The sequence below is a fragment of the Bufo bufo genome, chromosome 2 (assembly GCF_905171765.1).
Source record: "Bufo bufo chromosome 2, aBufBuf1.1, whole genome shotgun sequence".
NCBI classification, from domain to species: domain Eukaryota; kingdom Metazoa; phylum Chordata; class Amphibia; order Anura; family Bufonidae; genus Bufo; species Bufo bufo.
In genome coordinates, this window is record NC_053390.1 from 251,124,687 (window position 1) to 251,151,264 (window position 26,578).

General features: G+C 45.5%; 1 protein-coding gene across 2 annotated transcripts in view; it reads right to left on the bottom strand.

Annotated features, from left to right (window-relative positions):
• Nucleotides 1-1,077: 1,077 nt before the first annotated feature.
• LOC120988717 (thyroid adenoma-associated protein homolog) overlaps nucleotides 1,078-26,578 on the bottom strand; it is a 71,482-nt gene continuing 45,981 nt past the window's right edge. For both annotated transcript variants that reach the window (XM_040416370.1, XM_040416369.1), the window contains 16 exons: nucleotides 24,931-25,073; nucleotides 22,793-22,972; nucleotides 21,466-21,611; nucleotides 21,248-21,376; nucleotides 20,330-20,434; nucleotides 20,053-20,247; nucleotides 19,808-19,958; nucleotides 19,124-19,349; nucleotides 18,450-18,677; nucleotides 17,232-17,436; nucleotides 13,055-13,252; nucleotides 12,743-12,972; nucleotides 3,449-3,634; nucleotides 3,116-3,361; nucleotides 2,817-3,025; nucleotides 1,078-2,456 (listed from right to left, as the gene is read on the bottom strand). In XM_040416370.1, coding sequence (XP_040272304.1) covers nucleotides 2,170-2,456; nucleotides 2,817-3,025; nucleotides 3,116-3,361; nucleotides 3,449-3,634; nucleotides 12,743-12,972; nucleotides 13,055-13,252; nucleotides 17,232-17,436; nucleotides 18,450-18,677; nucleotides 19,124-19,349; nucleotides 19,808-19,958; nucleotides 20,053-20,247; nucleotides 20,330-20,434; nucleotides 21,248-21,376; nucleotides 21,466-21,611; nucleotides 22,793-22,972; nucleotides 24,931-25,073 — 3,064 coding nt within the window. In that variant the 3' untranslated portion in view covers nucleotides 1,078-2,169. The remainder of the gene's footprint in view (nucleotides 2,457-2,816; nucleotides 3,026-3,115; nucleotides 3,362-3,448; nucleotides 3,635-12,742; nucleotides 12,973-13,054; nucleotides 13,253-17,231; nucleotides 17,437-18,449; nucleotides 18,678-19,123; nucleotides 19,350-19,807; nucleotides 19,959-20,052; nucleotides 20,248-20,329; nucleotides 20,435-21,247; nucleotides 21,377-21,465; nucleotides 21,612-22,792; nucleotides 22,973-24,930; nucleotides 25,074-26,578) is intronic.

Below are 26,578 nucleotides of genomic sequence, written 5' to 3' on the forward strand. Positions count from 1 at the left end.
TAGAAATGACTATTCTTGTCCGCAAGCTGCGGACAAGAATAGGACATGCTCTATCTTTTTGCGGAGCTGCGTACCCAAAATCGGGGGCGCGCTCCGCAATTGCGGCTGCAGACAGCACACTGTGTGCTGTCCGCATCCATTCCGTCCCCATAGAGAATGAATGGGTCCGCACACTTTCCGCAAAATTGCGGAAAGGATGCGGACCCATTTTGCGGACGTGTGAATGGAGCCTAAAGCAGGAGAGTTTTTTGTTGTTGCTAAAGGAGTTGTGCAGGGGTTTTATATTGATGACCTCTCCACCCAGATCTCCTGCTGATCAGCTGTTTAAAGAGAAGGCTAGCGCTGCTAGCAGTGTTGTAATCACAATTACTTGCTACATTCACTTGAATGGAGCGAGTACTTGTAATTATACTACACCACCGCTACAGGGGAGATGACGAGTAGTGTAATGTAGAGGAAGCGTGCTCGCATGGAGCGCAGTCACCTCTTCAAACAGTTAATCGGAAGGGGTGCCTGTGTCCAGACCCCCGCCGATCAGATATTGACGACTTAGGGTGCATTCACACGACCGTATAAATGGATCCGCAAACGTCCGCAAATTTGCGGAACGGGTGCGGACCCATTCATTTCAATGGGGCCGCAAAAGATGCGGACAGCACACCATGTGCTGTCTGCATCCGTTGTTCCGTTCCGTGGCCCCGCAAAAAATATAGATCATGTCCTATTCTTGTCCGCAACCGCGGACAAGCTTAGGCATTCTCTATATAGTGCTGGCCATGCGCTGTCCGCAAATTGCGGAACGCACGCGGCTGGTATCCGTGTTATGCGGATCCGCAATTTGTGGACCGCAAAACACTTACGGTCGTGTGAATGCACCCTTATCCTGAGGATAGGTCATCAATATAAAACCCCTTGAATGTTGTCACAGACTCTGCCTTTGGGCACATTTTCCATAAGGGCTCACGCACGGAACAGCTGGCTCCTTATAGAACAGTACTATCCTTGTCCATAATGCGGACAATAATAGGACATGTTCTATTTTTTTGTGGGAACGGACATGCGGACATAAGGAAACGGAATGCACACGGAGTAACTTAAGTTTTTTTTTGCAGACCCATTGAAGTGAATGGTTCCGCATACGGTCCGCCAAAAAAACGAAACGGACACGGAAAGAAAATACGTTCGTGTGCATGAGCCCCAACTCTGACAACCCCTCAACAGATAATTACACTGTGTAGGGCCATCGAGCAAATCTGACAGGATCTTTTATCATGTTCGAAATAATCACTATAGCAGGCAGAAATTGCAGATCTCCAAAATTATAAAAATAGATTTTATTGTGCGACAAAAACACTTTGTGATAAATACTGCTGAGGTTCCAGACAATATCAGTCAATAAATATCATCCACTGTGGCATCACTGCTGTAAAAGAATCATTGAAAATGAATGGTCAAAGGAAATGTTCCAAAGAAAATGTCGACTGAAGGGTTTATAGAGCTAGCAGAGAAGTTTACAGAGTTGGAAATCCCTCGCATAGTCATATACAGTACTTCAATGATTTAAGTTTGTCTTCCAGTAGCTCCCGCTGAGTGAAGCTTAGGAGCTTACTACATACATTTACCATAATAAAAACACAGTATGCAGGAAGCTCCCTCCCTTTATACTGTATAAAGAGACCACAAAAAATGACAGAAATAAAGCAGAATGTTAGACCTAAAATTACTTGGTGTTAAAGAGTGAATATTCGCTGTATAACGGAGGTGGCCCATCAATTAAAAATGACTTTGTTAGATCAGAGAAATTATGTTTATCAATTGGATTTAAACATAATACATCTGTGACTACATATCGCTGTTACACGCTTGTTAAGGAGCCCCTGGTGTTCTTTGGATTTCTTCTCAGAATGCCTGGCTCCTGCCACCCAAATCCATAACTGGCAGAATGATTCCTGCTATTGTGCCAGGCAGCTAATAAGAATCAGCATTCTAGACATGGCTTTTTTTCACCAGCAAGAAAATCTTTATAAATTAGAGAATGACATTTCTTTCCCTGCTCTCGACAGATCTAGAGGTGGGCATAAAACCCCCCCCCAATAACCATAGTTCTTTAATAGACATACAACAATGATGGCTTTTTATCATCATTTACACTATATTCTAGTATACTTGCTAAGACACTGAATCTCCATTAGACAGGAAATGTTTCCGGCACAGTCTTACATTAGTCACTATATTGGAAAATCCAGAAATACCATGAAGTTCAAGCTCTGTCTTTAGCTGTGCTAGCTCCTTGGTCAAAGAACCTGGACAGACTTTCAAGTGTGCTATCTGGATGCCACTCTCTAGTAACATCTCATGAGCCTTAAGGAGCAGTTCACTTCGAACCAATAAACCTAGGACAGCAGAATGTACACGAGAACAAGCAGAGGCTCTTATTGACAGAAGCGATACAGATCCTACAGAAGAAAAAAAAAAAGCAAAATATTTCAATATAAGCATCAGGATAAAAAAGTAGATACAAGAGTAGGTTCATATGTGCTTAAAATGCTTCTACCCTAGGGTTACAATGATCACAGACTATATGCTTCAGTATTTTATCAGTAAGTAGTGCTCACCACAGGTCCACAGCTTTTTTCAGTGTTGACTACAGAACGGAATATAAATTTTTTAGTGTGTTTTATATTTCATTCACTAAAGGATTATACATTTTATAAAATATGAACAGGGGAGCCCAGAGCATGGGAAACATTGAATTTAGTGTACATTCATTATTTACCTCATACTAGGCACAGCTTGCTCCTACCGTCTTGACTTACCCTGTTCATTCACCCAGCTGTGCCATCTTTCTATCTGCTCTTTCACTGGAATTGCTGTACTTGCTACCCAATGTTGTACTACAGAGCAAAGGGAAGATTCCTGAGCCATAAGACTGAGCAGATGCTGGATCAATGGACACAGCAGATTACAAAGAAAATTGGGGTCAGCAAATACATTGGGCTCATCCTCCTCATAGAGTGTCATTGACCTGTAAGAACAAGGGGAAGAATAATTTTATTCACACCTTATCTGATTCTTTTTACAATTGGTGATACCAAAGTAGTGTCCTTCAAATAACCTGTCATGAAGAGAGGAAAGTGCAGCATAAAGATCATAAGGAGGTAGGCGAAATAAGAGAGAATGGAAGGTCTCCTCACAGCTCCAGAAATTATCTCTTAAAAGCTTCAGGAGGCCAAGAATGGCCCAGTCACTGTGCAAGGATCTCTCAGCTGGATCATTCAGGGAAGAAACAGCAAATCCAGAAACAAGGTCCCGCACACTTCGGTCCTCATCTTGCAGCAGATCAACTCCACACAGTATAGCACTGAACAAAAGAAATATAGTTTAAAAAAAAAACAACAATATGGGATAACAGAAAGATAAAGAGAAGATCTCCTGGGAGTTGTCTAACCTCACAGCCAGCTGTGTGAGACCAGGCGTAGTAGTTTGGAGTGCTCGTCTCACCAGGTCACCTCCAGCAATGTGCAAAGCCTCTGCTGCAGCTAGGCGCAGTTTCTCACACGATATTGCTGGATCTGCACATGCAAGGAGAGCAGAGAACCAGCGGGTAGCAACGGACAGATCTTTCCAAAGGTCGCTGTCAAGAAACAAAATTTATATCAGAGGACAAACCAGGAAGTGGGATTCGAGCATAGGAGGATAAAAGAAAGCTGCAAATTGGGTAAATTTGAAAAATATTGGGGAAAAAAACAAGGGAATAAAATAAAAATAAACTTTAGAGTGAAAAGTAGTTTATGGCACAACCCCTTTAAGGAGGTGTCTGAATGTGATAACACGGATTTTGTCCCAGACCTGCAGAAGAACCAGACAACTCCACAAACAGTGAAGATAATGCTAAAGTGGTGATAATGCTTTCTCTAACGCTGAGTTCTATTCGGTCTCAGAAATAAAATAAAAAAATATTTTATAGATTTAACTATGGGCTTGGAGTGGAGATAAGGAAAAAACGTTATCTGAACTTTCATTTGGAGGTCAGATAGAAACAAGATTTTGTGGGTTTCCATGTCTTTTTTTTTAATCAGATGTCATTAGGTTTTAAAACAAATAATACAGAAAGTACAAAACAATGGTGGTGCAACCACCATACCATAAACCCCAACCCCATCACCAAAATCACCCCCACCTCCATGCAGTCACTGATCGGGTCACTTCCACTAGAGCAGTGGTGGCGAACCTATGGCACGGGTGCCAGAGGCGGCACTCCGAGCCCTCTCTGTGGGCTCTCGCACCCTGGAAAAAAAAGTCTATGGTGTACCAATATGCCTTAGGGACTTTTCCTGCCATTCAGCAGCGCTGGGTGCACTATGAACAGCAGAGGCAGTGCACTGAATGTAGGCAGGCTATTATAGCTACATGATAAAGTACATGGAAGATATACTATATTGGACTGTAGTATTCAGGTTAAATTGCCGTGTTGGCACTTTGCGATAAATAATGGGTTTTGGGTTGCAGTTTGGGCACTCGGTCTGTAAAAGGTTCACTATCACTGCACTAGAGTAATCTATGATCAACAATAGGGCAATAACCGTATATGCAGCAAGGCCCCTGGCCTAGCAATCCAAACATTACATTGTTTCCTAAGACTGCCATAAAAAACAAGATTTTTGTGGACTCACCTTCAAAATCTCTTTCTCGCTTAGTTCATTGGGGGACACAGGACCGTGGTATAGCTGCTGCTGCGACTAGGAGGTGACACTAGGCTGAAAAGTGTTAGCTCCTCCTCTGCCGGCTATACTCTCTCCAGCCTGGAGAGAGCATATCACAGTTTATGCCCAAGCAGTAGGAGAAAAAAAACATACATGAAAGGAACCATAACCCAACCAATGTCAGTTGGACCGAACCAGAACTGAGAACCCTACCGGCAAACCAACTGCCATCACCTGCGGTAAAAATAGAACAATAATGGGTGGGAACTGTGTCCCCCAATGAACTAAGCGAGAAAGAGATTTTACAGGGGAGTCCACAAAAAACTAATTTTCTCGCTCGTATCATTGGGGGACACAGGATCGTGGGACGTTCCAAAGAGGTCCACGGGAAGGGAAGAACCACACACCCATGGACAATGTCCTCGCAGAAGCTTTAGACACCGCTGCCTGCAAGACCTTGCGGCCCAGAGCGGCGTCTGCTGACGCAAAGGTATGCACCTGGTAGAACTTGGTGAATGTGTGCAAGGAAGACCAAGTCGCTGCCTTACACAGCTGTGAGGCGGAAGCATGGTGGAAACGAGCCCAAGAAGCGCCCCGGGAGCGGTATGCCTCAGCAATTGCCGAGCTAATCCACCTGGCAATCGTCACCTTAGAGGCTGCCAAGCCCTTGCGGGGACCTTTAGGAACAATAAATAGGGAATCCGTACAGCGGAACGACCTAGAAATGGACTAGTAAATCCTCAGAGCCCAAACCACGTCCAGCTGATGGAGAGCTCGCTCCCTAGGATGAGAATCGTCTGGATGCCCTCCATCCTGATTCTGCGCAGGACTCTGGGCAGGAGGGGAAGGGGAGGGAATACGTACAGTAGAAGACTGGCATCGGTGGTAATGACCGTCCATGAGACCGGGAGAAAGGACTTCCCTGCCTCCAAGGTTGGGGCCGAGAGCCACCACCTGAGTGCCGAACGCACCCTTGGGGACAGGAGGATGTGCCAGTCCAAGGACTCCCAAGACAATAAAATTGCTCATTGAAGGGAAAGGGTGTGAAATTGTGCAAATAGAACTGCTTCGAAGGAAGCGACCATTGCACCCAAGACCCGCATGCAAAAATCTGATTGATGGACCTGAAGGAGCCTCCTACCTAACGAGCCCAATCTCACCTAATGAGATTAAACAAATAATAAACAGCTTCCCTCCGGGGAAGAGCCCAGGCCCAGATGGGTTGCCCCTGGCATATTATAAAAAGTTTGAGGACGTGCTTATTCCCAAGTTCACGGAGGTATGCAACGTACTTATACAAGGAGAAAAGCTGACGAGACAAACACAGGAATCTTTCGTTACTCTGATCCATAAAGAGGGTAAAGATCCAGAACAGTGTGGAAGCTACAGGCCTATCTCTTTATTAAACCTTGACCTTAAAATATGGGCAAAAATACTGGCTACCCGTCTTAGCGGGTTTCTCCCGGACTTGATAGGACCTGAACAGGCAGGGTTTGTGAGGGGGAGAGAGGGGAGAGATAACTCTCATAGGGTTTTTCATGCCATGCATATAGCTCAGACGAAAAAGCTGCCACTAATATTGCTAGGAATAGATGCCGAAAAGGCATTTGACAGAGTAAATTGGAAGTTCATGAGAGAAGCCCTTAGTAGGTTTGCCTTCCCTGAGGTTTTCATTAATGCTGTCTTTACTTTATACGAACAACCAAATGCCAGGTTGAGAGTTAATGGCACGCTCTCACCGACATTCGAAATTACAAATGGGACCAGACAGGGCTGCCCTCTCTCCCCCTCACTATTCATTCTAGTAGCTGAAACGCTGTTACAGGCAATCAGGCAGGACCCGAATATCACTGGGATCAGGTTCGGAGAGAAAGAGATTAAATGCACAGCTTTTGCAGATGACCTCTTATTTCTTGTAACAAATCCTAAAGTGGGATTAAACAGCCTAGAAAGAAAACTAGCAGAATATGGTGAACTCTCAGACTTCAAAGTGAACACTTCAAAATCAGAGATCCTCAACATAACACTTCATGAAGATATAGCCCTAAAACTTAAAAAAACTTCCCCCTTCTGCTGGTCAAAAGGACCTATAAAATACTTAGGAATCAAAATCCCACAGAATTTAGATGATCTACATAAGCATAATTTTCTGCCACTAAAGGAGGAAATCAAGCAAATGCTTCAAAAATATAATATACCTTTCTTGTCATGGATGGGAAGGAAGAATGTCTTGAAGGCCTATGTAATGCCTAAGATCTTGTATATCATGCAGATGGTCCCCATCCATATCCCCCGGAGATTTATTTTAGATCTGAAACAATTGTTTTCCAGATTCCTATGGTCTGGGAAGAGGCCTCGCATATCACACAAAGTTCTAGTAAAAAGCAGAGAGAGGGGAGGCCTCGGGTTACCAGATGTAGACACATACTATAAAGCGATACAGCTTAATAGGTGGATAGAATTAGCAGACCCAAAAAGACAGAAAGATGTTAAAGAACTGTGTGAATACAGTGTAGGAGATCCCTTCCAAAAATACCTCTGGCTCCCGGATAAAAAAGTAGATAAAATAGATAACATGGACCCTCTATTTAAAGGGGTATATGAAACATGGTGCTCTGAGAGGAGCTCTTTAGCCCCTATGCCATCCCCAATGATGCCAACGAACCTTCTTCCAGATCTCTTAGATCTACCAATAAAAATATTCCCAGAAGTGTGGTCTTCCTTAAGGCAGATCAAAGTGGGCGACTTTATGAAAGACAGAGAACATTATTTAAAAGAAATGATCACGGAATCAACAAGAAAGTCCCCAATCTTTTTTCTAATAGACTCACATGTTAAAGCTGTGTGCGGGAGAGCGGCTAGGAAATATAGGTTTCAGAGGTCTCTCACAGACTTTGAATCATTGCTCGAAACAACCCAGATAAAACAAAGAGGAGTGTCTGCAGTCTCTTCGGTGCTGGGAGGTCAGGGTGAGATCAAAAAACCGCCATACCTATTGGCATGGGAGAAAGAACTAGATATCGTACTCTCAGAGCAAGAAACTAAACAAATATTAGCAACATCACACGGATTTACACAATGCGTACGTATGCAAGAGAATCATTTTAAATTACTTGCAAGGTGGTACAGAACGCCTGAGTTCTTGTTCAAGAGAGGTCTTTCCGACTCCCGGCGGTGCTGGAGGTGTGAAGGAGGGGTGGGATCTTTATCGCATATTTGGTGGTCATGTCCCCAGATTGGAAAATACTGGGAGGAAGTAAATAAGGCGATTAAAAAAATAGCGCTACCTGACTTTGAGATAACTGTTGAGATGATAGTTATCTCGAAATCTTCCTCAAGTTACACCCCTTCAAAGAAAAATCTATATCAATAACACATTTATTAGCAATAGCTAAATCACTCATACCACTACATTGGCTGGACACAAAACCTCCCACAATTCAAGAATGGAAAGCTAAGGCTGATCAAATCTACAATTTTGAGGAGATGACTAGCTGGATAAATAGAAGTCATGATAGGTTCCTCAAGATATGGAACCTTTGGGATCTGGTGAAAGCAGATGGATAGGGTGTTTGTGAAAATGGGACGTTAAGACTACCTGCAAAATATATGTTAAGCAAGATGGCCTAGCCGATTTAATCCTCATGGCTTGAAACTAGCTTTCTGGAAATCATAGGAGATTTAGAACACATCACCCCCCCCCCCCCCCCCCCTCTTCTCTCCCATCCATCCCTTCTCCTTCACTCCCTTCCCCCCTCCTTCTCATTCACCTTCATTTCTAGTTAATTTATTGTGGTCCTGTTGGCCGCAAGTACTAATGGAAGAGTCAACATACAGGGTCAGAATGCGCTGAATAGGCAAATGTCATTGAGAGACCAAAGTGATAATAATACATCACAGATTTTCACTTGGGCATCTAGATACCGCTATGAGCTCTGATTCTGATTATTATCTCTGTCAGTTATTTGTACTGTCTTTTGCATAAATGTATAAGATTGTATTTGCAAGTAACTGTGTAATGATATATACTTTCTGAAAATAAAGAATATATAAAAAAAAAAAAAAAATCTGATTGATGGGAACCTGCGCCGGAAGAAAAGACGGACCAACCGCAGAAGGGCTAGCCGCTTGTCCAGAGGGAGGCGAACTAACGTTGCGTCCGTGTCGAGGACCATACCAAGGAAGGTGACGTAGGAAAGACTTCTGGAAGTTTACCAGCCAGCCAAAGCGTGTCAGGGTATCGAGAGTGATAGGTAGACCATCCTCGTTCTGACATAAGGTCGCCGCTTTGACCAGGATGTCGTCCAGATAGGGAATCAAAGTGATACCCTTGGTATGAAGAAGGGCCAGGAGAGGAGCGAGCACTTTCGTCAAGACTCTTGGTGCCGTTGCCAGGCAAAAGGTAAGGGCGACGAACTGGTAGTGGTGGGGACCTACTGCAAAGCGGAGGAAGCGCTGATGCGCCGGAGCAATGGGGACGTGTAAGTACGCGTCCCGGATGTCTATTAAAAAGAGGAATTCTCCCCGCTCCAGTGAAGCAACAACGGAGCGACGGGAGTCCATTCTGAAGTGTTGAACCCGGAGGAACCGGTTCAGCAGCTTGAGGTCCAGAATCGGTAGAACGAATCCTTCTTTCTTTGGGATGACAAATAGGTTTGAATAAAACCCTGTGAAGTGTTCCTCCAGGGGAACAGAGGATATCACGCCGTGAGCGAGGAGGGACCGAATTGCCTGAAAAAAGGCGATGACCTGATCCGAATCTCTGGGTGGCTGGCACAGAAAGAATTGTTCTGGAGGAGGAGAAGCAAACTCGATCTTTTAAACCGAGGTTACAATTTCGAGCGTCCACGCGTCTGAAATCTGGGCCTGCCAAATGTTCTGAAACAGGAGGAGCCGACCCCCCACCCATGAGTCCTTCATGCGGAGGACTGCTTGTTGGCCGAGGGACGAGCGGGCAGTGCTCACGGGCGCCAGGCTGGTTGAGGCCAAAAGATAAGCTTCTTCCGCTGGTCTTGCGTGGAGGACTTGGGAGGGGCTCCTGCTGTTGGTCGTGTACCCGAGAAGTGGCAAAAGGAGTGAGCCCGGGCATTTCAGGGCTTAGCGCGAAACGTGCGCTTGGATCTGCCCTGCGGGAGGTGGGTACTTTTACCACCCGTGGCCTCGGAGATAATTTCATCCAATCGGGCCCCAAATAATCGGGATCCGGAAAAAGGGAGGCCTGCCAGGGAACGCTTTGACGATGAATCCGCTGCCAAAACCTTAAGCCACAGTTCGCGCCGTAAGGCTACAGTGAGAGCCGATAAGCGGGCAACTAGAGCACCCGCGTCCAAGAAAGCCTCACAGAGATACTTCCCCGCCTGTGAGATTTGCAGGGCCAAAGATTGGAGCTCAGCCAGAGGGAGGTCCACCGCCATGTCCTGATTTAACCGGAGTGCCCATTCTGAGACAGCCTTAGCCACCCAGGCGGAAGCAAAAATGGGCCGAAGTGCTGAGCCACTTGCTACGAAAGCAGACTTAGCAAAAGACTCCATGCGGCGATCTACGGGGTCCTGGAGGGATGAGCCAGCGGCCACAGGAATGGCGGTATGTTTGGCAAGACGCGCGACCGGAGGATCCACCTTATGAGGAGAGGACCACTTAGCTACACAATCCGCCGGAAAGGGATACAGCAGTTTAAGTCGCTTGGATGTGGTAAAGCGACGATCAGGACAGTCCCACGCCTTTGCAACGACCACCGAAAAGTTGTCATGTAAGGGAAAGGCTTTAGGAGATTGTCTGGAGCGGAGAAAAGACACCACCTGGTGGCTCGTGGAGGGGGAGTCATCCTGCACCTGGAAGGTGTCACGGACAGCAGTAACTAGGCTCTTCACCATGGAAGCAATCTTAGAAGACTGTTCTGGATCCATGTCAGAGTCCCCAATCTCCCCATCGGACAGAACTTCCCCTGGTAGGGAGGATGCGTCCGAGCATGACTCATGTGGGAGTGGAGATGCTGAGGCGTCAGAGGAGGAATGATGTCCTGCTCTGGGCCGCTTATGCGAAGGTCTGCCCCTAAGCTGTTCACCCGAGGAGAGTGCGGACTGTGCAGGTGGGGATTTATCAACCAAACGACCCATGAGAGAGGGTGGATTGGGATATTTTCGATAAGGCACGGGCCCAGTCCGGATCCACACTGTCAGGGTGGTCATGCGGTTGCGTAGGCTCGGGGGGCAGAACCGGTCTGGGTGCACAGCATGCGGAGCATACGGAATCTGGCTGGCCGCTAGGGAACTTAATTTTGCATTTAGTGCATACATAATAAGTGGTGGCATGTGAGGGTCGCTAGTGGGTTCGGACAGGGCTGCTAACCAAACCCAATACTGGTCTCAAGGCTGGAGAGGGGTGTAACCGTCCTACCAGTTTGCAGGGGATGCAGGTCCTGTGTTCCCAGTAGAAGCGTGAGCTGAGTGAGGCAGCCTGAATCAGCGCGGTAAATGCGAAGGATCCTCCCATGGAGCCGCGGCGGGAAGCCTGGCCCCGCCGAATTGCAGCCTACATTTCCAGGGAAGCCGCGGCCTAAATTAGCCACCCAAGGCCGACCGTGATGCACTTCCGGTCTGCCGGGGAACAAAGGGACCCAGAGTAGTGCGGGCGGCCGCCCGCTTGTCGGGAACGGCCGCGGAGACCCCCCGGGGAACAAGCCTGGAACGGGTGCGACCCGAATTGCGAGTAGGCCCGAAAAGAAGCCGGGGCATGAGGTATCTGGCCTGCCTAACGGTGGCACCAGGGGAAAAAACGGGGGCCTCTTTAAGTGCTTCCCCGTGGTCCAGTAAAGCGGACGAGACCCGGAGAGAGAAAAAAGGGGGGGTAAAATACTCACCTATTCCCGATTACTCACCTCATCTTCATCCTTTTCTCTTCCCACTCCCTTAGTGGACCAGCAGGGTCACCTCTTCAGCAGCTGGAACCCGAAGTGGCAGGAGTCTGGTATGGCGGGAGGGTCTTAACGGATCCAGGTGACTCTTTGGCTGGCGGGAAACAGGGGAGCGAGGCTGCCCTGGTCCACCTTTTCTTCTGTGGAGAGGTCGGGCGGTGAGGGAAACCGACATCGGTCTTGCTCCCCGGGTAGACAGAGAGGCTAAGCGACTGTCTCCGATAACTAAAAGGAAAAAAACAACAAAAGGAAGCCGCCCTGCAAGCACCAAGGGGATCACCATAGTAGCAGGAAGTATGGCATTATCATCCGCTGGCCATAATGGCATCAACACGGATTCTGCCCAGTTGATGGTAAGGCCCGAGTACCTACCAAATCCATCTATGATACCCATTATAGTAGGAAGTGAGCGATGAAGATCATCCACAAATAGCAAAAGATCATCTGCATAAAGTGAGACCCATTCCTCGTTAACCCCGATATTTAAACCCTGCTATATCTGTAGATGACGGTAGTAGGGCCACCAAGGGCTCTATCGTCAAAGCAGATAACAATGGAGAGAGAGGTCAACCTTGGTGGGTACCTCTCCCCAAGGAGAATGGGGCGACAAGGCATTGTTCACCATGATTCTAGGTATGGGGGCAACATATAAAAGTTTTACCCATTTAATAAAAGAGGAGCTGTCACAGGTACTCAACACTATCAAACGCATGGGTTTCCATGTCTATTATTTGGATGATTCTATACATCCACAGGACATGCAGGAATTCAACCATCTTAAGGAGGAGGCTCTACCAACATATGAAAGCGGTAGATTTCTCCAACTTTTGTTAGACTGGCCTCCAAGGATGAAAGATAAGGTGTGATGTTCGCCCTGTATAAGTGTGATGGTGATTTTGTGATCTGTATTCCTAGATACTGGGAGGCCCAACCTGGTTTGGCCAGACCTTGTAGAAGTAGCCCAGTTGATGATATACCAAGATAAACACTAAAGAGCAGTACATTTTACTGTAAGTCCTAAAAAAAATCAAAAAAAAAATCATTCACATTCTTTCCATACTTTTGATCATTACAAATTCTCGTCTACAAGAAAGGCCAATGACATCAGCCTAAAACTTTCAATTACCTATGTACTAGCAGCAAGCTTAGAGTACAAAGGACATGGCCGCGGACTTGTGGTCCTCCTTTTCTTGATTCCAGTAGATACAGGAGGCTGTGTGCACACTGAATGGTCTTAGTGAAGGGAAGATGATGAACTGCCAGAGATGGACAAACTCTGTGCAGGTGAACAAAACCTTCTAAAAGCAGCCTGAGACTCCTAGAGTAATCCATGGTCAGCTGTTTGCACAACATATCCTGACAGAGAAAATTAAAATAATTAAACATTAAAGTGATCCATCCTGAAGTGATTATTATATTTTTTTTTATTTGGGCATACCTGCAATATGTCTTTTATAAACTGTCCAAATGGAACAGGGACATCTCCAATCTGCTTCTCAATTAGCCACCTAAGTACATTTGTATCTCCAGCCTGAAGGAGCTGTGACACTAGTTTATAACTGGAGTGTCCCAAGGAACTGATGGCCTCATTGCAGATATACTGGACCTGTGCCTTATGAAAAGCATCAGCTCCCACCTGTAAGAGATAAAATAGACATTCCAAGAGTATTCTGGCAATTAGAAGTTATTCCTTGTCTACTGTATCTGGTAGACTGGTGGGGCTCTGAGTGCTAGGAATGTGACCAGGAGCAGTTGAATGGAGTGGTGGTTGAGAATTTATACTACTGCTCCGTTTTCATTGTCTGTGGCACAGACTAAGGCCTCTTTTACCGTTTTTTTTTTTTTTCCATTTACAGGCTGTTTTTTCGGTTCCATATACAATCTGTATACAGAACCATTCATTTCAATGGTTCTGCAAAAAAAACTAAATGTGTTCCGTATGCATTCAGTTTCCTTTTTTCCGTTTTTCCATTCTGTTAAAAGATAGAACATGTCCTATTATTAAAACAGAAAGAGGGAGTGAGCACTCACAACACTCGGACCACAGGATATTAGGATCAATAGGATATTTATTAGGACCTGTTAGATCCAATCACATACATATAAAATCACTAAAATTGACTAGAAAATAAAAATAATTGGTACCAATGTATAAACTAACTGACAAGGGGTAACAATGATCCAGTATTAATAACACAATTCAGCAAGCAGTTATATATAACACTTGAGTTGCTAAAATATACTCCTGGTACTTGTGGTACCACAAACTGTAGACCTTATATTACCGCAGGCCGCTTCTCAGATAACCATGTCAAAAGGATACTTTTAACGGATAGTTTCCAAACAGTCTATGTCGGTATAATGGATTCAATGTCCCATAGAGCACTCCGTAATTGTTTTTAAATGGCAATGCAGCCGCTCAGGGTAGTATATTAAGACTACTTATATCCAACTCGGAGGTAAAGGTTCCTACCTGGTTCCTGATATTCACTCCCGCTACCGCGTCTCAGAGTCCTCCACGAAAGGCGAGCTGCGCCGGCTGCTTCGGCGTCTCGCGTCAGCCGTCTCGTACTGATGACGTCACACTATCGCGGGATTCAACAGGCAATGGTGGTACCTTGATAATATCCGTAGTTGTATGGTAGAGCGGTCTTTGTGAAAATGTTTCTCCTTTTTAAATTCTTATCGCATGGCCATGCAATGGAGATCCAAGAGATTAGGTGGGCGCTTCTCTCCTTAACACCAGACGCGTTTGGTTGGTGTTAAGGAGAGAAGCGCCCACCTAATCTCTTGGATCTCCATTGCATGGCCATGCGATAAGAATTTAAAAAGGAGAAACATTTTCACAAAGACCGCTCTACCATACAACTACGGATATTATCAAGGTACCACCATTGCCTGTTGAATCCCGCGATAGTGTGACGTCATCAGTACGAGACGGCTGACGCGAGACGCCGAAGCAGCCCGCCTCTCGTGGAGGACTCTGAGACGCGGTAGCGGGAGTGAATATCAGGAACCAGGTAGGAACCTTTACCTCCGAGTTGGATATAAGTAGTCTTAATATACTACCCTGAGCGGCTGCATTGCCATTTAAAAACAATTACGGAGTGCTCTATGGGACATTGAATCCATTATACCGACATAGACTGTTTGGAAACTATCCGTTAAAAGTATCCTTTTGACATGGTTATCTGAGAAGCGGCCTGCGGTAATATAAGGTCTACAGGTGGCCTTTTTGGACATTCTCCGACATAGTTTGTGGTACCACAAGTACCAGGAGTATATTTTAGCAACTCAAGTGTTATATATAACTGCTTGCTGAATTGTGTTATTAATACTGGATCATTGTTACCCCTTGTCAGTTTATTTATACATTGGTACTAGGGGTGGGCGATATAGACGATATAGGCGATATGCGATATAAATTTGTGCCACGATATGGATTTTGAGCAAATCGCCTATATCGCCGGACCGCGATATGATCCTGAGCCGGCACAGTGGAGAAGGAGAGAGTCCCTCCCCACTGTGCGCGGCTGCCGCTGACCACCAATGACAAAAGAGGAGGAGGGGAGGGACTGACAGTAAATCATTGAGTTTTCACGATCTCAGTGAGCGTGTGAAAACTCAAATCCGATGGTATATTCTAACCCCCAGGCGTTCCCATGGTGACAGGGACGCTTGCCTGGGGGTTAGAACATACAGGGCCACGCCGCTGACAGTAGAACATTTAAAAACTAATCAGTAACTTTAACTTTATTCATTGGTGATCTCTTTACTGTATACCTTACTAGGTCTTAGCTCCGGTAACAGCAGGCAGTGCGGGCGGGCGGCGCTCACTCACTGACGTCACGCGCCTGCTCCTCCCACTAGGTGGCACCGTTTGGGAGGGGGGGTGTCTGTGGATGGCACCGTTTAGGGGAGGGGGGGGATCTGGGGATGGCACCGTTTAGGGGAGGGGGGGGATCTGGGGATGGCACCGTTTAGGGGAGGGGGGGGATCTGGGGATGGCACCGTTTAGGGGAGGGGGGGGGATCTGGGGATGGCACCGTTTAGGGGAGGGGGGGGGGGATCTGGGGATGGCACCGTTTAGGGGAGGGGGGGGGGGATCTGGGGATGGCACCGTTTAGGGGAGGGGGGGGGGATCTGGGGATGGCACCGTTTAGGGGAGGGGGGGATCTGGGGATGGCACCGTTTAGGGGAGGGGGGGGATCTGGGGATGGCACCGTTTAGGGGAGGGGGGGGGGGCATCTGGGGATGGCACCGTTTAGGTGAGGGGGGGGGGGGATCTGTGGATGGCACCATTTAGGGGAGGGGGATCAGCTCCCTGCTGTTGTGTGCACAAAGCACAGGGCAGCAGGGAGAGTGTAAAGTCCTATTCACCCTAATAGAGCTCTGTTAGGGTGAATATGACAAGGGTTCTAGCCCTTAAGGAGACTAATAGTTATTAAATAAAAAGTAAAAAAAAGTTTAAACACGCCCCCCCAAATATAGAAAACAATATATCGCAATATATATCGCACATGCTTAAAATTATATCGCAATATAGATTTTAGGCCATATCGCCCACCCCTAATTGGTACCAATTATTTTTATTTTCTAGTCAATTTTAGTGATTTTATATGTATGTGATTGGATCTAACAGGTCCTAATAAATCTCCTATTGATCCTAATATCCTGTGGTCCGAGTGTTGTCAGTGCTCACTCCCTCTTTCTGTTTCTATTTGCCTTTTTTGGGTTGGGCACCCAAGTTGAGTTAGTAGCACCCGTCATAGCCACTAGTTGTGAGCCAACCACCTATCTATATGTCCTATTATTGCCTGCAAATCATGATCCGTGGCTCCATTCAAGTCAATGGGTCCGCAAATAAAACGCAACACATACCGAAATGCATCTGTATGTCTTCCGTATCCGTTCCGTTTTTGCAGAACCATCTATTGAAAATGTTATGCCCAATTTTTTCTATGTAATTACTGTATACTGTATATGCCATACGGAAAAACGGAAACACAACAGAAACAAAAAACGGAAAAACGGCCCACAAAACACCGAAAAAGCCATACGAAAGAGGCCTAAGATAACCTAGTGCAGAGATCAGCACTCTCCTGCACTCCAGCTGTTCTGAAATTACAACTCATTATTTCACTTCTATGATAGTTACAACAACAGCCAACTAAGGGTCCATTCACAAGTCCGTGTGTGTGGATCCGCAAAACACGGACATCGCCGGCACTTAATCGAAAATGCCTATTCTTGTCCGCAATTGTAGACAAGAATAGGACATGTTCTATATTTTTCGGGATCGGAATTGCAGACCCGGAAGTGCGGATCCGCAATTCCGGATACGGGCAGCACATCATGCTGCCCCATAGAAATGAATGGGTCCGCAATTTCGTTCCGCAAAATGCGGAACGAAATTGCGGACGTGTGAAGTGACCCTTAGTGTGCATGCTGGGACTTGTAGTTTCACAGCAGCTGGAGTGCAGAATGCTGCTGAACCCTGGTCTAGCAGATAATTTGTAATTACCAGAATACCCTTTAAAGCTGACTGAGCAAAATCTGGGAATCATAGACTTCCATCATTATTTTGTTGACAACTGCTCAACAGATGCTCTCACCTGAGATAGATGTTCCTCTACACTCATCTCCCTACAGAGTGTCTCGTGTACTTGACTTACAAAGTCCTCTCCACAACTGGGCAGTAACAGGCAAACAACTTCCAAAAATGCATTTCTAACCAGAAAGCACGTTTGTACTGGTGACAGCAGCCAAAGAAATGGGAGAAGCTGCTTTGCCGCTTCCTGTCTGACATCTTCTGAAATACTGAATAGAAAACACAGAAATATAAATTAAAGGGGTTATCCGACTCTTGGTAACTGATGACCTATCCTCTAGATGGGTCACGAGCCTCTGATCCTGCCGATCAGCTCTTTGAGAAAGACCCGGCTCTCCTGTGAGCGCTGCGGCCTTCTTGAAGTTTACCCTTGGCTAGTGACGTCATGACTAGTGTTGAGCGAACTTTTCAAGTTCGGTGTACAAGGTTCGGGTTATCTAAGAATTCCGTTATGGATTCTGCTACCACGGACTATAACTTATGGTCCATGGTAGTGGAACCCATAACAGAATTCTTAGATAACCAGAACATTGTACGCCGAACTTGAAAAGTTCGCTCAACACTAGTCATGACCATCGGTCATGTGGCCTAGGCACAGCTCATCTCTATTCAAGTGAACTCCCTAAGTGCACCTGCGCCGATGACGTCACCGAAAGAGAAGACGTCATCGGCGCAGGCGCACTGAGGGAGTGATGAGGAGGCGAGCGTCCTTCTCTCAGAGCGTCTGCGCCGAATGAAGACAGGCGCGGGATTTGAAATGCTGACAGGGCCAGCCGGAGGAGGAGAGTGCTCGCTGGCCCTGTCAATCAACAGGAGGAGGGGGCGTTTTTTTGCGGCGGCTACCAGCAAGTAGACGCCCTACTTGCTGGTAGTGAAGTCATTTGCATATTTTAAAAGATCGATTTTTAAGGAAACGAAGCCAGAGACAAAAGGGAATAGTCGTTAAATAAGGATTTTAACAAGCCCCCCCCCCCCTCCCAAAAAAGGGTTTTGGGGGTGACAGAAGCCCTTTAAGTAAGTGATTGACAGGTTATAAAAACCTGTTTTTTGGGCAAATAGAGCCACAGTGAGGTTTAATAAGGCCAGTTTAGGATTCTTCGTATTAGTCTGGACATGAGCATATGTTTAGGTTAGAGGGGTTAAATCTGATGACAGAATCCCTTTAATATAGGAAAGCTCTAAAATGTAAGAACATATACAACTTGGACTTGTACATTCTCACCAGTTTTCCTTTAACGCCAGTGACAGCAGAGCATGAATCTGCTGCAGTCGTCCATGTAAGGCATTGTGGGACACTCCATGCTTGGTATGAGGAAGGTCTTTTATCAGTTGAACAATTAGTGCCTGATAGTCCATCACCTGGACAACAGGCACAAGAGCATGTGCAGCCATGACACGCACAGCATAAATGGGGTTTTCTCTCAGGTACAACAGAGGCTTCATAAAACATCTGCATAAACATAATAGAAAATGAAGTTCAGCTCATCAAATGCATTCCATGATCCTACTGCGTATTATAAGTGATTTCGCTCGGAGTGACGTCACCTCAGCGATGTTGTCGATTTTTTTATCAATGGACTACGCCAGGCATGGCCAACCTGTGGCTCTCCAGATGTTGTAAAACTACAACTCCCACCATGCCCTGCTGATAGCTGTAGGTAGTCTGGGCATGCTGGAAGTTGTAGTTTTGCAGCAGCTGGAGAGTTTCAGGTTGGCCATCCTTGGACTATGCCATGTTTTATATAGTTTACTAATAAATACATTGTTTTATGGACATATTCCTTATTGCAAGTGCTGCAGGTTTTTTCAAGATTACCTAGAAAGATTTTACTTAATAACATATTGTAGTAGGCCTAGCAACGATTACCAAGAAACACCTTTCCAAAGGCCCATCACCTGGCTTCACTGTCTCCCCCAGGCTGTAGCTTGGCAAGCAGTGTAAGGATAGGATGCAGACTGGGATGCAGTATTTCTTTTGTCTTTGTAGCCTTCTGCAGTTCCTCCAGCAATACATCACTCAATCCTGGATATCTCCGCAGAAGAGCTCCAGCATGCAGTGTGCTCTGTACAGAACAATCCACATCACTACGAGACAGTCCCAGCATTCCAACAGTGAGGGCAGCTGGGTAAAATGGAAGAGATAGATATACTCATTACATTAAAGAGGTTTTCCAGGATTTAGTTACGGAGAACCTATCCTCAGGATAGGTCATCAATATCAGATAGGTTGAAGGTCCAACACTCAGCACCCCCACCAATCAGCTGTTTCTGCCAGGTGCTGGAAACTATATAGTGAACAGAAGGTTTCATTCACTGTGAAGTTTCCAGAGCAGCCATACTGAGGCTCAGCTTTCTTTCACTTGAACGAGAGCTGAGCTGAAGTACCCCGGCATGGGTACAGAATCTTACGCTTCTTGTTCCGTCTACTGTATAGTTTCTGGCGCTGGCAGGTGCCAGACCCTCACCAATCTGATAGTGATGACCTCACTTGAGGACAGGCCATCAAAATCAAGTACCAGAAAACCCCTTTAAATAATTCACAGTTAATGTCGGGTAAGGCTTTGGTGAAACACAACTTACTGAACAGCTGTAGAGCTGCATTGCGCATAGCCCAGCAGGGAGAGCACAGACTGTGGACTGCCAAGGACATCATAGGAACTGCATGATAGAGCAGTGTAGAGCGAAGGCTAGCAGATCGGAGCATGGTCTGTAGGGCATGAACTGCAGATACCTGGAAACCAATAAATATAGAAAAAGTCATGGATGTGTCCTACCTTCACAAAATGAACATATGTTGACTCTTTAGTTGACTCCAGGCTTAGTACCTGTGGAAGGTCTCGTGTCTGGTCCCAGTTAGAGGGCAAGGGCTCTTTAGCTAACGTGAGTAAAGACAGAACACAGGTTTCAAGAAGTGGATGCTGTGGTCCCTCTGCAGATAAGATGCCCTGCAGGAGAACTGGAAAGCCTGCAGCTCTGCGGGTAACAGAGAGAGAGTTCTGAGACTTTGCCAGTAACAAGGCCTGCAAAACATAATGCACGTTAAGAGGTAACAGAGAAAAGACAGGAAGGCCTGATTTATACAGTATATAGTGTATACCACACCTGCTCCATCATTCTTCTTGGCATCTCTCTAAACCTTTGATCCTCATGGTGAAGTAATGCAGAACAAAGCCTGGTAAATCCTGTGCTGCATCCGTCTACAGCCCCCTGCAGGCAAAAAAAGGAACATACAACCTTGAAAATCCAACACAGAGATCTTGTAAAGACATAGATATTTAACCATTTCCAGTGAGGCAGGTAAACTACTACTATGTGACAATGTAAAAGATTTTATCATCGCACTCTTATTACTACACAGGGCTGGGCATTCAATATGGTTTGTGTAATTATTTTTTTCAGGCTTCTGGAAAAATCTACTGCGTCTCCATGCAAGTTTAACCATATAATTCCACAAATAGTGTAATGATACACGAGAATGGAAAATTTTGCATACACCTCTGCACATTTCATATATTTTTTTATCTGAATGGAACAGCCTAAAACAGACCATTACTCAGGTTTAGCTGCTCCTCCTCAGTTCACATGCAGAGGATTTGCTGCAGATTTCCAGTGCTGATTCAGGACTGCAAATCTACAGTAATTTACAGCACAATTAAAAGGGGCTTTTCAAAACCTCATTCTCATTTAGCGGAAAAAATCTGCAAGAAAATAAGAGTATGCAGCAGATGTCCACAGCATGCTCATTCTTGTGCAGAAAAACTGTGGATTTTCACAGAGGATTTCCATTTTTGCAATGCATTAGGGTGAAACCAATAACAAAATCTGCATGTGACCCAAGAAGATTTTGCCACAGATTTGTTGGGGATTTGCAGCCAAGTATGCAACAGAACTTATCTGCCATGTGAGAACTTGGCCTAAAAGGTGGAGATTGCATTATACTTATGACCCAGCTAGTTGACAAGTCATAAAAGTTGACATGTTGTGCAACACCCATTTAAGCAATTCATCCATGAAACTTACCCAGTGACGACATCTAATGAATATATCGTGATAGGTTGCCATAGAAGCCTCTACTGTGGTGTCAGAAAGTATTGGTGTAGGAGCAGTAATCAACTTCTCTACAAGTGGCCCAAGAAACATTCCAATTTCCTGGCAGGGTTAGACGGATAAGCAAGTTAATAAAATAAGTCGACATTGCCATTCATGCCAAGCAGACTATTGGGTTCTTGAAGGCTCACCTTTAAGGAGACCCAGCAACAAGTCATGATGAGGCTGTGCTCTTCTGAAATGAGAAGGTCTTCCCGGATTTCATCTAGGCCTCTACCATGTGCAATCAAAGCACCAACAGCCTTGCCCATATCCTGAAAAGATGGCGCAGCTACCTCTGTGTGAGGTATAAGACTGTGTTAATGCAATGAACAGAGACAAATACATGATGTGACGGAGAGGTAGGCGGGGTCAGATGGGTCCAAATTGACAGAAGTCAGGACAACACAAGTAGGTGGGGGGTCAGCAATACCATAGTGCAAAATACCATCCCAGCAGAACTAAATACCACAGTGCAGCACAATATACTGCCCCAAAAGCTGTCCCCCTGTGGTGGATATCAATATCTTCTATCTGTCCTTCTCGGCTTCTACTTGTCTCTGATTAAGATATGGAGCAGGGGGCTTAGGAGGTGAGATGCGGGCACAACAGTTGAATTCAGGAGGGCATGTGCCATCACTGGCCAGGAACATGAGTACCTGGTTCTCACAACGTTAATTACCGCTGAGAGCTGCCAGGAGGGCTTTGACCCACCAGGAAGTTTCAGTAGACAGTCCGCCCCGGAGGTAGGCAAAGGGGGTTTACAACAGATGGACAGTGACACAGCGCATAAAAGTCCACTCAGGGCTTACCCGTGATTTATTTTTCAGTCCAGAACAACAGAAACCTGCTTGTCTGAGCACTAACTACACACGTATAAGTCCCTTTCTACACCAGGCACCTTGCTTCCGCAAAATGACTTTTTACTCACAGGCACCATGCAATGTCCGAGCTCAGTAATGAGTCCTCCAACACGGAATCTGCACCTCTTGTGCACATGCTGCAGGTGCAGCCAACCGTTCAGCAGACTAATCCTAAAGGCAGAGATGGACTAGGTATTGGGAACCCCTTTTCTCTGGCTTCCTAAGACATATGACAAGATTCTAGGGGAAATGTACCTTCCTTCAATAAATGTACTTGTCACGGTCTCACAATGATGACTTGCTGAAAGTCTAACCAAATGTGGTATTGCATAATTTAGTTGTTTTCCATTGCAGTGAGCACCATAAAGTCTGCTGTGTACATGATATGCTATAGAATTGTGAATAACCCTGTAATTACAAGAACACAGCTTTCTCATCCGTACTTGTGGTCTCGCTGGTATTTCAGCACTTAAATGAAGGAGGTTGAGCTGTAAAACTACACACAACCTGTGCACGGTGTGGCGGTGTGAAAGCAGCAATGCTATTTGAATCCTTACCTTTAATAAAGAGAAATAATTCTAGAAAACCTGTGAGTATAATGTTATTAGCACCTTACCTGAAGGCTCTGCCCTCCATGATTTGTGCAGCGTGCTCAGGATGAAGGATGCTATTTCTTGCAACAAGCTAACAAGATTTTGTAAGAGGTAACGCCAGCAGGTGGCATCATGAGCTTGTAAGATGGATTGTGAGAACGAGGAGACATCCAACAGGCATAACCGCAGAGCAGAGAGCACCCCTAAGTGGTGACAACATGTAAATGGAGTCTATATGACCAGCAAGTAATATGTTCTCCAGCTGTACAATGCTTTATCTAGTCCAGTGTTTCCCAACCAGCGTGCCTCCAGCTGTTGCAAAACTACAACTCCCAGCATGCCCGGACAGTCATTGGCTGTGCGGGCATGCTGGGAGGTGTAGTTTTGCAACAGCTGGAGGCACACTGGTTGGGAAACACTGATCTAGTCAACCAAAAAGAATATATGGATCCCCACTGAATCGTATGACATAATATACCAATGCAAAATATAATGAAACCATGCACAATTTTATTATAATTATCACAAAAATACGATTGACAAAACACAAAATTAAAAACACAATTAAAAAAGAAACTAGGGCTGGTGGTGCATGATTGGTGGGTCAGAAAATAAAGTGCAAGTGCAGAGTGATATCAGCAAAAAAAAAAAATAGAAAAATACATATCTTCATCAACAATGATGTAGTCACTAATTTGATCATTAAAGGGGTTCTGCACTTTGTTTAAACTGATGATCTATCCTCTAGATCAGGCATCTCAAACTCGCGGCCCTCCAGCTGTTGTAAAACTACAACTCCCACAATGCCCTGCTGTAGGCTGATACCTGTAGGCTGTCCGGGCATGCTGGGAGTTGTAGTTTTTCAACAGCTGGAGGGCCGCGAGTTTGAGATGCCTGCTCTAGATAGATCATCAGCATCTGATCGGCGGGGGTCCGACACCCGGAACTCCCGCCGATCAGCTGTTTGAGAAGGCAGCGGCGCTATAGCAGCACCGCGGCCTTCTCACTGTTTACCGCAGGCCCAGTGACGTCACGACTAGTATAAACTTGCGGGGGCGGGGCTAAGCTCTGTTCACTTGAATGGAGCTTAGCCCTGCCCAGGCCAGTCGATACTAGTCGTAACGTCACTGGGCCAGCGGTAAACAGTGAGAAGGCCGCGCCACACTGCTGGAGTACCACTGCCTTCTCAAACAGCTGAACGGCGGGGGTCCAGGGTGTCGGACCCCCGTCGATCAGATGCTGATGATCTATCCAGAGGATAGATCATCAATTTAAACAAAGTGCAGAACCCCTTTAAGCATTAATGCTTTATCTAGAACAGGAAAAACTTACTGGAAATTATCTATTATTACACAGATTTGATTAAAGAGGACCTGTCACCGCTCCAGACATTCCTGTTTTAATAGCTTCATGCATTCCCCATGTAATAACAATTCTAGAACATCTAGTCTTATGGCTCTATGTTGTGCCATTCCTTTATTATTTCTACTAGAAGTTATGAGTGAACTGCTAGCAGTCTGCAGTAAGGGTACAGAGGGGTGGTAACCAGTTGGGGGGTGTACCTGCACAGTTTGAGAATTGCAGCACTGATCGCACAGAATGAGTCTGGGCAGGTACACACAAACTGGTTACCACCCCTTTGTACCCTTATTGCAGACTGCTAGCAAATCATTCATAACTTCTAGTAGAAATAATAAAGGAATGGCACAACGTACAGCCATAAGAATATATGTTCTAGAATTGGTATTAAACAGGGAATGCATGAAGCTATTAAAATAGGAATCTCAGGAGTCCTCTTTAACTTCTCCTTGCACAGAAGCAATTATTCACTATAATGTTAGGGCTCTTTCACATCAGTGTTTGTTATTTCTGCTCTGTTATAGGAGCAGAACAACAAAACTAATGGGAGTGCCGGATTCGGCACACGACTGAAGCCAATGAAGCAAAACAGACCCTATTGGCTATAAAGGGATCTTTTTGGTTTCCGTTCAGGGGAATGCTTTCTTTTTAGCAGAGAAAAAGTCTTGCATACTATTTGCATCAAATTCTGCCCCGAGCAGAGCTTCCAACGCAGTTGCGAACCGAGCCTTAATCATACACATAGAGTATCTGTGAGTAATGAGAATAATCACACAAAACCAACCAGTAACCAGATGCTTACCATGGATGGGCTTCTTGCTAGCTGCATGTAAGAGGTTTTTCTGTGCACAACAATAATGATCCTTGAGCATCATGGTGAGATAGGTAACAAGTCCTAGAGCAGACAGAGAGACACCTTCGGCCAAGAACAGACACTCATTTGGCCTTTACAGGGAACAAAAGTGAAGCTATATCAATATTTAATAAAAACCTACTTTTTGCATAAAAAGTGACACTATGAATGATTTGCTGTTATGGTGTATTTTACAAAAAGAGGTGAAGCAGCTGCCAGAAACACATATTGTCCAACATTTGTAAAAATTAGTCATCTGATGACTCACATTATACAAACAGGACTTGAAACTGTTTTGAATTATTTTTTTATAATAAAGGGGTATTCCCATCTCAGACAATGGGGGCATATCGCTAGGATATGCCCCCACTGTCTGATAGGTGCGGTTCCCACCGCTGGGACCCGCACCTACAACGAGAACGGAAATGGGAGTGCACCGCACACACGCGGCCCCTGCTGCCATTCATTCCTATGGGGCAGACGGAAAAAGCCGAGCCAGCGCTCTGCTATTTTCGGCTGCCCCATAGAAATGAATGAAGGGAGGCTGCACCCTCCGTTCATTTCCCCGATACATTCTCATTGTAGGTGCGGGTCCCAGCGATGGGACCCGCACCTATCAGACAATGGGGGCATAACCTAGCGATATGCCCTCATTGTCTGAGATGGGACAACCCCTTTAAGGAAGCACAGATTTTTCTTCTTTATTCGTTCCCCAATAACGGAGAGAATAGTACATTGAAGGACGTCTTTATTCTTGCATAAAATAATTCCCTTCCCAGCGCTGCAGGACCATGTGACCTGCAGTCTGACCACCACATGGTAGTCAGAAGGAAATAAGCCTTTCTATCCAAGTCTATGACAGCTTCAATGTTAGATTCACAGACTTGCATGACACAGGCTGTATTAGTCATATGATCCTGCAGCACTGAGACAGTTATTTTAAAATGGCTGGTAGTTCCTTGAAGTACTACTCTTATCAGGGTTATAAACGGGTGACCAAATAAAAATACATTCTGAGTGCTTCTTAAAGGTCTAATCAACTTTTGTTTCTAGATGCAGACAGGAAGTCATTATTTGGTGCAGAAGAGGGCATTACACACAAAACTGAATGCAGATGGAGTGTTGGATCTGTTACATAATTCACATGTTTAAATTCATAAATATACACTCACCTAAAGAATTATTAGGAACACCTGTTCTATTTCTCATTAATGCAATTATCTAGTCAACCAATCACATTGCAGTTGCTTCAATGCATTTAGGGGTGTGCTCCTGGTCAAGACAATCTCCTGAACTCCAAACTGAATGTCAGAATGGGAAAGAAAGGTGATTTAAGCAATTTTGAGCGTGGAATGTTTGTTGGTGCCAGACGGGCCGGTCTGTGTATTTCACAATCTGCTCAGTTACTGGGATTTTCACACACAACCATTTCTAGGGTTTACAAAGAATGGTGTGAAAAGGGAAAAACATCCAGTATGCGGCAGTCCTGTGGGCAAAAATGCCTTGTGGATGCTAGAGGTCAGAGGAGAATGGGCCGACTGATTCAAGCTGATAGAAGAGCAACGTTGACTGAAATAACCACTCGTTACAACCGAGG